At 39.3% G+C, this 12749-nt stretch overlaps 1 protein-coding gene across 7 annotated transcripts in view; it reads right to left on the bottom strand.

The window, feature by feature from the left end:
- Positions 1 to 12749, bottom strand: part of HERC1 (HECT and RLD domain containing E3 ubiquitin protein ligase family member 1) — a 167834-nt gene that overhangs the window by 42062 nt on the left and 113023 nt on the right. For 5 of the 7 annotated variants that reach the window (XM_084781185.1, XM_084781191.1, XM_084781190.1 and 2 more), the window contains exons 39-47: positions 12109 to 12307; positions 9203 to 9363; positions 8000 to 8116; positions 7339 to 7570; positions 5140 to 5264; positions 3732 to 3952; positions 2575 to 2843; positions 1755 to 1807; positions 902 to 1102 (exon numbers count right to left, since the gene is read on the bottom strand). In XM_084781185.1, the coding sequence (XP_084637311.1) occupies positions 902 to 1102; positions 1755 to 1807; positions 2575 to 2843; positions 3732 to 3952; positions 5140 to 5264; positions 7339 to 7570; positions 8000 to 8116; positions 9203 to 9363; positions 12109 to 12307 (1578 nt within the window). The remainder of the gene's footprint in view (positions 1 to 901; positions 1103 to 1754; positions 1808 to 2574; positions 2844 to 3731; positions 3953 to 5139; positions 5265 to 7338; positions 7571 to 7999; positions 8117 to 9202; positions 9364 to 12108; positions 12308 to 12749) is intronic. The other 2 variants (XM_084781188.1, XM_084781189.1) reach the window with 2 other exon arrangements.

Below are 12749 nucleotides of genomic sequence, written 5' to 3'. Positions count from 1 at the left end.
TAGCAGGACATATGTTTTGTTCACCTAGAAAATTCCTTAAGGTGTTAAATTTAAAAGATTTCTGAGTTGATAGAAGAAATTTTCCATTAAATACAGGTTGGTTTTTCTTCACCCTTTTTATGTGTCACTTCTGATATTAACAGATAGAGGAAGGCACTGTTTTTTAAAAAATATTTTGCCTACATGTATGGTATGTGCACCATGTGTATGCAGTGCCCAAGGAAGCCAGAATGGAGCATCAAAGCCCTTAGAACTGGAGTTACAGACAATGTGAGCAGCCATGTGAGAGCTGGGAATAGAACCCAGGGTCTTTTTACAAGAGCAGTAAGTGCTCCTAACCACTGATCCATCTCTCCAGTCCCAGAAAAGATATAATATGCTTTAAGTACAAATAAAGAGCTAACTCGCTAATAACGCTGATTTTATTTTATTTTATTTATTTATTTTTTTATTAATTTATTCTTGTTACATCTCAGTGGTTATCCCATCCCTTGTATCCTCCCATTCTTCCCTCCCTCCCATTTTCCCCTTATTCCCCTCCCCTATGACTGTTCCTGAGGGGGATTACCTCCCCCTGTATATGCTCATAGGGTATCAAGTCTCTTCTCGGTAACCTGCTGTCAGTAAATTCTGGTGTGTGTGTGGGAGGGTGTGCGAAAGGGAATTTGGCTGGTCTAGCCAGATCAACAAGGTCCACTCAGGCTCAGTGGAGGACCCTGAGGTGGAAAAGGATAGAGGAAAAACCCTCACATCAAACATCTGGCCTGCAGTCAGTGTCCCTCCCCCACCAAATGGCTAAAGACATTTGTTGGTGTGAGGCTAAACTATCATTTTTACTATTTACCTAAGAAAAATATTAAAACAGGCCATAAAATCAATGACAATAAGCCTTTCAGCTCACCAATTTGCATCAGAGTCTCTTCCATACTGTTGGTAGCTGTGACCATTGCTACTGATGCTCCCAGTGGGTCACTGTCAGGAAACTGAACTGGTTCTGGCACAATGCGCCGGTCATTTAAACCAAGTGGTCCAGCAAGCAATTCAAATTCTTCTTCACCTGTTAATTTTTCATCTTCATCAACATCTAACATGTCCCAGTCTTCTGGAATTAAAAAAAATATATGTCATGTGAACAGAAACATGGCATAGTTCGGCTAAGGGTGATTATTTTAAGACAAATCTAAGAAAATCTAAAATGTTCAAGGAGTCCAAATCCACGACTCACACGATGAACTACAGCCCCATCTCCTGGAGACCTGCGTGACCTGCATGCCTGAGGCGTGGGAGGCTACTAGAATGGGGAGTGGAATCAAATCCACTAAAAGCAACAGCAAATGTTACAGCCAATCATAGTGGGCTCACCTAATAGACAGTCAAGCAAATGAGTGCTCAAAAATAATAATGTTTATTTCAACTTTTTATTTTTTTTCCACAATTAGGACAGAAAAATTTTAAATGTTTCCTCCCCCCTCCATCCTGGGGGGGGGGGGGAACAAAAAAACAAAGACTCCTGCAAATAAATTACCACTCTATGGTAAAGCTGCCATTAAGCTTGGGTTCTTTCTCCTGTGACTCTCAGTGTGGACTGTTGTTATTAATCAACCTCAGATGCACTTAGGGAAAGCACTAGGCAATAAGTACATAAACACACACACACACACACACATGATGGTAAAGTTTAGTAGCAGATGTTAAGCAAGAAGTATACACAAAAATACATTTAGAACAAGGAAGCTCTCAAGACAAACAACTACCTTCATACACACTGTCCTGCTTGCCAATTAGATCTGGAGCTTGTCCCTTGTACCTGCACCAAACATGAAGAACATCGTGTTTTTATTATAAAAGTTAGTACCCAAATGCAAATTAAGTCATTAGAATATTGTAAGAGTTCATTAATTAAGCAGCAGAAAGTAAAAATGTCTTGTGTTATGGGACAATTGCAGTAAAAAACTGCTGTATGTACATACACACTTTCAGATCAACGGCTGCTTCACAAAACAACAACAAAACTGAGGACATTCTGGTCACTCTCAATAACTCTTTTAATCAAACTCTGTCCTAGAAAGCGGCAACAATTTAACAGTTGCAGAACTAGATGGTAAGTATATAAAGAGAGCTTCTTTTTCTCTCTCTGTTCACTTAAACAGAGCTCTATTTTTTTTTTCATCAAGAAAAACATCTTAGTTAAGATACCAGAAATATGTTGGAAACCATTAATTTGAAGTCTTGACCCTACATTCTGAGGGTTAAGATGAGGACCCTGAACACAGCCTGCCTCAATGCTAATGGTTAACACAATCAAAATGCCACAAAAGGCTTGCTGCCATGCCACTGTGCCTGGGGTCCCACAGACCAAAAATGGCCCCCAAATTTGCTAGAAATGAAATTCCTTGACCTCCACAAGCTCTGTCCCCAATTAAATCAAAATTAATTCTTTACACGAAAATCAAAAACAAAAACAAAAAAAAACAAAAAAAATAAATAAATAAAACCCACACAGTCCCTATGTCTTAACAGAACAAGATGTTCTCCTTCGAGGAGGCTGCTATCTAGAACACAATCTTCAGGTACCTTTCAGAATTTGCAGTCTTGGTTTTGGTCTTCAGGGCTAAGTACTTCTCCCTGCAGCTGCCACACAGCAGGTAGTATGGATTTCCACTGCCACATTCACCACCAAACCAGCCATCCACATAGGAGCCGTTGCTGCGGTACCCTTGGCGGTTTGCACTGCGCCCACAGCCAGGATGGTTTCTCTTCATGTGCTGGTTGAAGCTGACGACGTTGCATTCACACAGCTCACACACCACCACTTCTTCCCTGTCTTCAGACTCACAAACATGCTGCACAAAATGATTTTATACCAAAGTATAGTCAATTTAGGATAAGAGGTAGATTATTTGTGATACAAAACTAGCTACTTTTTAATATTCTATAATAGTTGAAAGAGGTTCATTAGTGTTACATAATTTTCTTTCAGATGAAGAATTCTGACCACACAATATGAAGGTGTTCTTTGCTCTTTTCTATTTGCTTAGATTATAACATTAAGATTATTCTACTGAAAAAAAATTCAATACTTTAAATCTACCTCAAACCGTTAAAAAAATATTCTCTAGTGAAAACCTTTTTTACCTGGCCATAAATGTAAGACCTATTTTCTGAATTTCTACAATGCCATTGTGATTCATTTATGTTATTGACCTAATCAAGTAAATGTAAGCTCACATCTGTGAGATTTTAAGTCTTCACTACACAAATGTAATGCTAACTAGTGTGTACACATAGCCCCACATGGACTTATCCCTGGATGAAGGACATTACAAGATCTGGGTGGGCACTGGCTCCCATATGAGGCCTTATACACTTACTAACTAGAAACTATGAAGGACAAGAGCATGCACTCAGCTATGGCTGCGATTAAAGCAACAGTGTTAGATAACCCAGCGGTGTGCACTAGGACCTAACATCAGCATCAGAACGAAGCATTACCACAACATGGCTCTAGTCATCTAGTCTGGGGAGAGAAGCAATAAATCACACAGAGAAAGCAACAAGAGAGACTTTCCTATCAGTTTGTAGTATCAAAGCAATGCTCAAGCATTAAATCCCCAAACCTCAGGATGAGCTCTAAGGCTCTTCCAACGCTAGGCAAGGCCGCTGTTAGTAAGCTGTATGAACAGGAGGGCAGGAAGGTAAGTCAGAGCAGCCCCCGCTGCAGTCACACACACCCAGGTAGGCCAATCCAGTACCTCTGGGATCCACATTCCCAGAATATCATTGTCACTGGTCAGGTCTTGTCCAAACATAGCTTCCATTGCTTCATCATCAAGATCAATTTCCAATTCCTCATCTAAATTAAAGTCATACAACGCCCCTGGGTCTTGCTGCAAAGATATTCCTTCTCTCCGACTTTGATTCCTGTGAGCCTGCACAGAGCGGTATAACCCCGCTCAGGACAAAACAAAAAAGGCATTTTATTTGCATGAATAAAATAATCCTGAGTATTTCGCCAGTTCTTAATTTCCACACATGTAGAAGAGAACCAACTCAGCTACTTCTTCGGATTCCAAACCATAAACCTCAAATTACAACTATCACGCTTCCTCATCTATTAAATACACTCTCTCTCAGACTACTGATAAGTTTAAATAAGATACTACATAAAAAACTTTAAGATGTTATATTGTTATTTATGTTACAAATATTATTTATGTTATAAATGTCAGTTGCTATTACTTTTCCAGGTTCATTTTTTAAAATTCAGCTTCCCAGGGAACCAGTAGCTCAAGGGGCAAAGTTTCACACTATAAAATTCAGCCTCTCTTGCATAGCCTATATTTTCTAAGCAAATCTCAAATTTCTTTCTCATGGTTCCCATAAGTGACTGAATCACTACTGATGTTGTAATATTTTAATAATATAATTCTTTTTTAACAACAAATAATGTAGTTTCCAGCATGGAAAATATATTTCCCTGTGGCCAGGGACATAGCTTAGTGGGAGAATACCTGCCTAGCATGCGTAAGTCCTGGGTGTGATCCCTTGCACTGTGAGGATGACTGGTAATGATGATGATGAAATAATGGAGTAGAGATATAGTTCTGTGCTGAAGTGTTTACCTAGAATGTGTAAGGCTCTGGGTTCAATTACCAGTATTATAAAAACTACAGAACAAAAGGAAAATATATTCTATGCCTCTAAATCAATCCTAGAATTTACTAGTCTATTGAAAAAATTTGTTCTTGCCTCTCTAAGGCCTAGTCGTGAGGCTATGAAGTCCAGAGTATAGCAGAAAACCCAGAGACAATGCCTCTCCCAGAAGCTTCTGACCACTGATGTTAAACATTAAATATACACCATCACTTCTCAAATTGTAACTAAAGACAGAGAGCAGCTACAAAATCTTTCCAAATCTACAAGTAGATGCCTAGAGGCAATTTAAAGACGAACCTATGAATACATGCTGTGATTATTAGTGATATTATACAGAGTACAAAATTATATGCCAACTGCTGCTCATTGAGTCGTGGCATTATTAGTTCACTTATTGTTTAGTTTGTATCTTCTTTAGTGCTGCTTCTCTAATGATTTTTAAATGAGATCTTTTACCAAGAGAGGGATGTGGAAAATAATTACCTGCTCTTGCTAGCAATGTGCGAGCTGCTAAGTCAAACTTGTGCCTTCTTGTTACTGTGGAACGACCTCTAGCTGGTGGTCCACTTCCAGAAGCTGCATTCTCTGTATGATCCAGATTATCAGGGCTACAAAAGCAAATGTGAAGGCAACACAATTTTTTTAAAGCTCTCATGAAAAGAAAACAGAAGTATATGCTTGTTTGTACCTTTTCTTTTTTTACCTTTTTCTCGAAATACCACTAAGAATAAAATAGTTTGTGTGCGTGTGTGCCTGTGTGCACGTGCGTGCATGCGTGTTTGTGTGTGTGTGTGTGTGTGTAAATGTAGGTGGGTGCAAGGGAATGTCCGAGAGCATGTGTGTGTAAGTCAGAGGGATGACTTGGTGTTGTTTTTTAGCTACTGTTCTGGTTCCCCCCGCTGAGACAGGGTCTCTTACTGGAATTAACCAAGGAAGCTAGGCTGGCTGGTTGGCTAGTGAATCCTGAGGATCCACACATCTCTACCTATCCTGAGGATGGTGGCAGTGGTAGTGTGTGTGTGCGTGCGAGCAAGTTTTGTGACAAAGTCTCACTATATAGTTAGCTCCGGAAAGCCTGAAAATTGCTATGTATAGACCAGGCTGGCCTTAAGCTCACAGAGATGCACCTCCTTCTGCAGGGATTAAAGGTGTGTACCACTATACTTGGCCATGCCTGGGTTTTGTTTTTTAAAGGGTTTTGGAAATCAAACTCAGGTCACAAATACTTTACCAACTGATCTCTCATCCTTTATGCAGGTTTTGGTTTGGTTTTTGGTTTTTTCAAGACAGAGTTTCTCTGTGTACTAGGCCTAGCTAAGCTGGCCTCGAACTCACAGAGATGCGCCTGCCTTTGCTTCCTGAGTGCTGGGAACTTAAACAGGTTTTTAAGGCTTCAAACTTTTAAAATTAAAATTAAGACATTTTATAGAATACCATCATAACATATTTAGAATTGTTTTTGTTTGTTTGCTTTGTCATTCTCAATGTCTTTGGCTATAAAAATATCCTTTTTTTTTTTTAAATATTGGCAGTATCTAATGAGGAACTAGATGTGATTTGAATAAAGTATTTTTAGTGGAGGACAGTTGCTGGGGATTAAAACTGGGGTCTCGGGGCACTATAAGCATCTACCACTGAGCTGTCCCCTTCAGCCTATGACAAAACATTGAAACATTTTCATCCTTTTTGAAACTCTTTAATTTTAGGTATGCCATACACTGTTTCTTGGGCATCAATTTTATCTGATTTTGAATTCTGCCAACAGTAAAATGATGTTTAACTCATGTAAAAATCAAGTAGGATCAGAAACGGCTAGAGCTTTGCCTAGAGTGTGAAGCCAGGAATATCATCCCAAACCCCACAGCAAAAACAAACAAAAAACCAAAATTTAAAAATATTTCAAACTAAATCCTAAATTATTAAATACTCAGTATATGAAATGACTGAGAATCTGTGCCAAGGGGAAACCGATACTTCAAATTAAATTATAAAGATATTTGTGGAATTCATAAAAAGTTTACATGTTATATAAGAAATAAGCCTTGGTTCACCTATCCTTTTCTGGCTTCTATAGGCAATAGGAATGAATGTGGTACATACATGAAGGCAAAATATTTATATACATAAAATAAAAATTTTAAAATAAAAGAGAAAGAGAATATAGTCATGAAAAGTGTACAAGGAAGTGATGGTAAGAAATTTTAAGATATTGTATTATATATCATTATAAGGTACATATACTCCAGAAATCTTTTCACAGCTTAAGATAAAAAGGAACAAATAATATTAGATAGTGAAACTATAGGATTTGGTAATGTACCTAGCTATCTCAGGACTCACATTACTCTGGATTTGACCCCAGCACTAAGGAAAATGTTAAAATAAATGAAAACATGAATTTAATTAAAACGAGACAAAAAAGTCTATTCCACCAAATCTGTTTGGGGCTTTTCTGACAGGGCTAAGGACTAAACTCAGGACTATGCAAGCACTCTAGCACTGACATACCTTTCAGTGAGAAATCAATTTCTAATATTAAAAAATTCATAAGCTGATAACTAAAATGCCAATTACTATCATCAAATTTACACAGCAGTAGAAGCATTTATGATGGGAAAGGAATGAGGCTTTAGAGGCACTACTTATGACACAGGAGACAGAAATAAAAAAACCTAGATTTACTTTTCACTAAAGCCTTCCTCCATTTCAGCAGCATCAGCTGATGGTATATCTCCTGGTGACTGCAAGTAACAAGGGTCATTTGACTTCCCACCACTGCCCAGAGCTGCTGCCCCATGTCTGGAGTCCGCTGTGCTGCTCGGCTGGGGCTCCTCCTCATCCTCGTGCCCAGGGTGCTCTATCATCCACATAGCGAGAACAGTGATATTCTGGGCATCGGCCTCTCCTCGAGCACCTGCACAGGAGAAACAGTGTCTGACACTGGATTTTGATAAAGTAATCAATGTCTTATGTTATTAAGAGTGTTTGTTCCGATGATTTTATAATAGATTTGCTGTTTAAATTCTTAAGAAGAGGGGCTGAGAAATAACTCAACAGTTAAGAGCACCTGCTGCTCTTCCAGAGGATGCAAGTTCCATTCCTAATACCCACGTCAGACATCTCACAACCAACTCTAAGCCCAGTTCCAGGGATCTGGTGCCGTCTTCTGGCCTCCACAGGCACCTGCATTCACATGTACACGCATGCACACACGCACTCATATACAACTAAAAATGTCTTTCAAAAATCTTAACGAGAGTTATGACCTCTTTAAAAATGCTTCTTTCAATAACATTTAGGATTTCTTGCATCTACATATACTGAAATATAAAATGTATCTTACCTGTAGCTTCCATGGCTTTTGCAATTTGTCGGAGAGAGAAGCCCATTTCCAGCAAGGGCACTGCAATTGCGGGGGGAGGAGGAGAGGTAGAGAGTCTGCTGCTGGGGTCTGACAAGGCTGAGGCGGAGAAAGAGCAAAGTAGGTTTAAACACTACACACCACAAGCAAAGCGCACATAGTAACTATTTGACTGCAATTTCCTAGAATTACTGTTAAATATGATAAATAAGCATTGGGGTGGAGGCAGATTTTTAAGGCAAGTGCAATAGAAGGTTTTTTTTTTTTAATGCTTGCTTGCTTGTTTAAAAATATAATTGTGGCTAAACTTCTTACAGCAATATAAGGCTGTTGTACAGATAAGTAGTAAATCTGCTCATAATAAAAACTTAAATGTACAAAAATTTGCAAGAGCACAAAGAAATCTTTTTCTCCTGAACTACTGCAGAATTAACAGCAAAGCAGATGCTCTCGCTTCTCTGAATAGGTAATGCCTACAAACACAGCCAGAGTTTGGAGATTAGCAATGTCAATATTTAATCCAGCTCCTAGTCTAGTGTTAAACATATGCTAGTAATGCTCTTTATAGCCAACTATCTAGCATCATCTGTGCATTTTATCTGATTGTCAAGTGTCTTTGATATCCTTAATCTCTTTGGCTTGCTTCTCCCAGTACTGAGGATTGAACTCAGTGCCTTAAACATGCTAGGCAAGCACTCTCCCACTCTATTTTTACTTTATATTTTGAGACAAGGTCTCATTGAGCTGTTCAGAATGATCCTGAATTTGTGATCCTTCTGTCTCAGCTTCCTGAGTTGCTGGTCACTAATAATGATACATGAAATATCATGGCCTAGTTATTTTGTATAAAGCCTCTCAATTTGGGGTTCCTCTGATGTTTCCTTGTGATACATTACAATTGTGTGGGTTATGAATGAAGCTATGCTATGAAAGAGCTTTATAACACTAAAGATTGGCCTTTTAGGAAAGAAGGAAGTGCATATGTGATTGATACACGTTACTTCTCACTGAATGGCCATAGTTTAATCTACAATTCAAAACATAGGAAGCACTCAGTTTGAGAGTATAGTTCTCTTTCATTAAATTACTTCTTTATCTTGAATTAAGAAAAGACAATGATGATAAGATCCATATATCTAGAATGCAAAGAGGTTCGGGTGCTGTAGTACAGGGCAGCAAGCTCACCTGTGCGGTTAGCTGGCCGTGTAGACTGGGAATCAGGAGACGTTAAACTCTGCCTCCTTCCCACTTCATCAGAAGGAGAGGTTGGTAATGACGATATTGGAGGAGTCTGCGCACGCCGTGTAGGAAGTACAGTGGTGGTTGGATAACTAGAGAACATTTGCCTTTAAGAAAATAACCAATGGTTAGCAACAAAACAAAACAAAATGACTGGAGCCTCAAAGAAGAGACTTCAACCTAGAAGATAGCACAAGTTAGCCATAATTTAATTAATTAATTAATTAATTAAATCTTATTAATAAATATATTTTAAAATTATAAAATAAAATATTCTTATTAATTAATATGATTAATACAGAGCGATGAGAGAAAGATTCTTCAGTATTAAAAGTAATTATGTCATCGAATACTCTTAACTATAAAAGTAATATGATTATCCTAGAAAAACATCAGCAACATATTGGGAAATGATACAAAACTACAAAAAGAAACCAGCAGTCTTTGTCTTTACTGTGTTTTTCTTCTACTGTAGTATTGAGGTGACAATGGTATTTTGGTTTGAATATAGTAGTCAGGAAACTAAAGAAGAATTTTAAGGACAAGAAATGTATACTAGAGATGTGGCTCCTGTGGTAGAGTATTTGCCTAGCATGTACAAACCCTGGGTTCACTCTCCAGCCCTGTACAAACCTGGTGTGGTGACATATACTATAATCCCAGCAATTAGGAAGTGGAGGCAAGAGTTCAAGGGTGGCCTAGGATACATGAGCCCCTGTCTCAAAAACAAAAATAAATAGGAAACTTCATGTTATTTTCAATATAAACCCACCAACTATAAAATTAACAAAAGTTTTAAAAAGGCTAAGTGTCTAGTTACTCAGCACAATTGAAAAATAATGTGTGTGCTGGGTGTAGTGGCGCACCTCTCTGGGAGAGAGAGGCAGGCAGATCTCTCTGAGTTCAAGGCCAGTCTGGTCTACAGTGAGAATCTAGAACAGCCAACCACACTGAGAAACCCTGCCTTGAAAAACCAAAAGAGAAAAATAAATTAACTAACTAAAAATTAATAAAAAATAAATTAAAAAGCCTCATTTTCTTACTAATTTAAAATGGTGGTGTGAACAGCATTTGAATGACAGGCAGAGGACAGGAACTCCCTCTCACAATGAGAAGGAGGCACTGATGAGAGAAGCAAGTCTACCTCTGTCTCCCCAAACTAGGAGCTTTTTCTTTTCTGTAGTGCTGGAGAGTAAATGTAGGGTCACTAGCACATGCCAGGCAAGTGCTCTACTACCAAACTTTAGTCTCAGCAACAAGGAGGTGTCTCACTTCAGAAGAACACTGTTTACTCAATCAACCATGGCACACAGAGGGAGCAGTAGGCTTAATGAGTTTTGTGGAAATAGTTGTACAATCAAGTCCAAACCAGTAGTAGAGAAACAAAGACTTAAAAAAAAAAAAAAGGAAGATTTTAACTTTGAGTTCAATTCCTAGTACTAAAGAAAGAAATAGAGGAAATCATCTGGTGGGCACCCATGGCAACAAAGGGGCATGATTTGACCCTTTAATCCTATGCCAACACTAGTCAGAGCCTTAAAGGAGAGAAGAGGTCACAGATTCTCTGTGGATACTTTTAAATTCTAAAACTGCAGGAGGCATTAAAAACCACAAGAATAGCCATGTGTGGTGGCGCACGCCTTTAATCTCAGCACTTGGGGAGGCAGAGGCAGGCAGATCACTGTGAGTTCGAGGCCAGCCTGGTCTACAAAGTGAGTCCAGGACAGCCAGGGCTACACCCTGTCTCAATAAAATAAACAAAACAAACCAAAGAAAAAAACACATAAGAATGTTTTATTAGCATCTCCTAGAATTACGACTCAAATGAGAGCTAATAAACAGTGTAAGTGCTCCTCCCCCAAATATACAGTACACGTACACACACACGTACACACACACACACACACACACACACACACACACACAATGTCATTAAAATGTAAGCTATAGGCTCAATAGACCTACTAAATCTGACTTACTGGGGCATGCAGTCTCAGCACTCTCAAACACCTCCTACGTGGGGAGACAACACACAGCAGAGCTTGAGAATCACCTAGGGCAGAGATGACTTCCCCTTCTCCTGTCTAGTTCAGGAAGAACAATGACCATCTGCCCAAGAGGAAGGCCGGCGAGGGGAGGGAAAAGGAGGCTAGTTTGCTTTCCTTACTTCATTTAAGCCACAGTGAACAGTTCTCTCCATAAAGATCTCTCTAAAGCCTCCCCAGTGTGTATTTAAGTCACAAACTAAGCAAAAAGGAATTTAAACATGTAAATATTGTATAGCATTCACAAACTTACTACACACAGATAGCTGAAGAAGCACCTTAAGACACATTCTTTCCTTTGAAAAGTAGACTTGTGTGATCACAGAATAAAAATGAAAAGTATAGAGCTGCTGAGATGGTTCACAGGAGAATGAGCTCATCCCAAGACATGATGAGCTAAAGTCAATCCCTGAACCTATGCAAGGTGGAGAGCACCAACTCCCCAAGCTGTCCTCTGACCTCCACACATGTACTGTGATATGTGTTCTCACGCCACATAAATGTTTAAAAAATATGTTCAAAAAGAAAAGAACCTGAGAAAAATTATTCTATGCTCCCAACATGCCCCCGCCCCCAAAAACGCAGGAAGAACCAACTGATTTTCTTTCTGAAGAGAACAAGTCTAAAAGCTTAGCCAAGCCAAGTATGGTGGTGCACACTTATGCTCTCACTAAGATAGGTTTTTGCTACATGATCCCAGGTTCTTTCCAGCTCTACAACACCTGACTAAACTTGGCGCACTCTGCGTAAGAGAAGCAATGTGCTTTAAGAAACACAAGCATCGGCGTGATGAGACTTCATCTCTACCTGAGAAGACTAAGAGGCATCACTCCTGGAGACTCAGATGCAGGCACCGTTTCTGTGTCAGTGACAGGAGTAGTGGCCGTTGTGGTGTCCTCAAGGGAGCTGCTCATGAAGGAAGTCGTGCTTGATGCTGATGGGCTGGTGGTAACTGGTGTCTGTGCTTGCTGTGCTTGGTCACTTTCCTCAGCTTGCTCATCAATCTCTGTAAATCAAAGGTTAAGAAAATAGTAAGGGCTGGCCTTTGAAAGAAAGCTAACGTCAAAACTGGAAACTTTGATTTTAAAGGTTTCTAGAGGCAGGTTTGGATATGTAAACCTGAAATCCCAGCACTTTGGGAGGCGGAAGCAAGAAGACTGTCTTGAGTAGAAGGAAACCCTGGGCGATGTAGCCAGGCCAGCCAAGACTACAGGGAAACCCTGCTTCAAACAAACATTTCTATACATAATCACACTCTCTCTCTCTTCCTCTCTCTCTCTGTCTCTCTCTCTTCCTCTCTCTCTCTCTCTGTCTCTCCCTCTCTTTCTCTCTTTTTTCACTATTGTACAGGCCCTTGCAATTACTCTGATTTTAGAGAAGTCTCTTAAAAAAAATTAGAAGTGGGATATGGAGACACACTCCTTTAATCCAAGCACTCAGGGGCTGAA

Source organism: Acomys minous, assembly GCF_964271855.1.
Source record: "Acomys minous genome assembly, chromosome: 5".
Taxonomy (NCBI): Eukaryota; Metazoa; Chordata; class Mammalia; order Rodentia; family Muridae; genus Acomys; species Acomys minous.
Note: the sequence above shows the minus strand (reverse complement) of the source record. Positions and strands in the feature narration are given on the sequence as shown.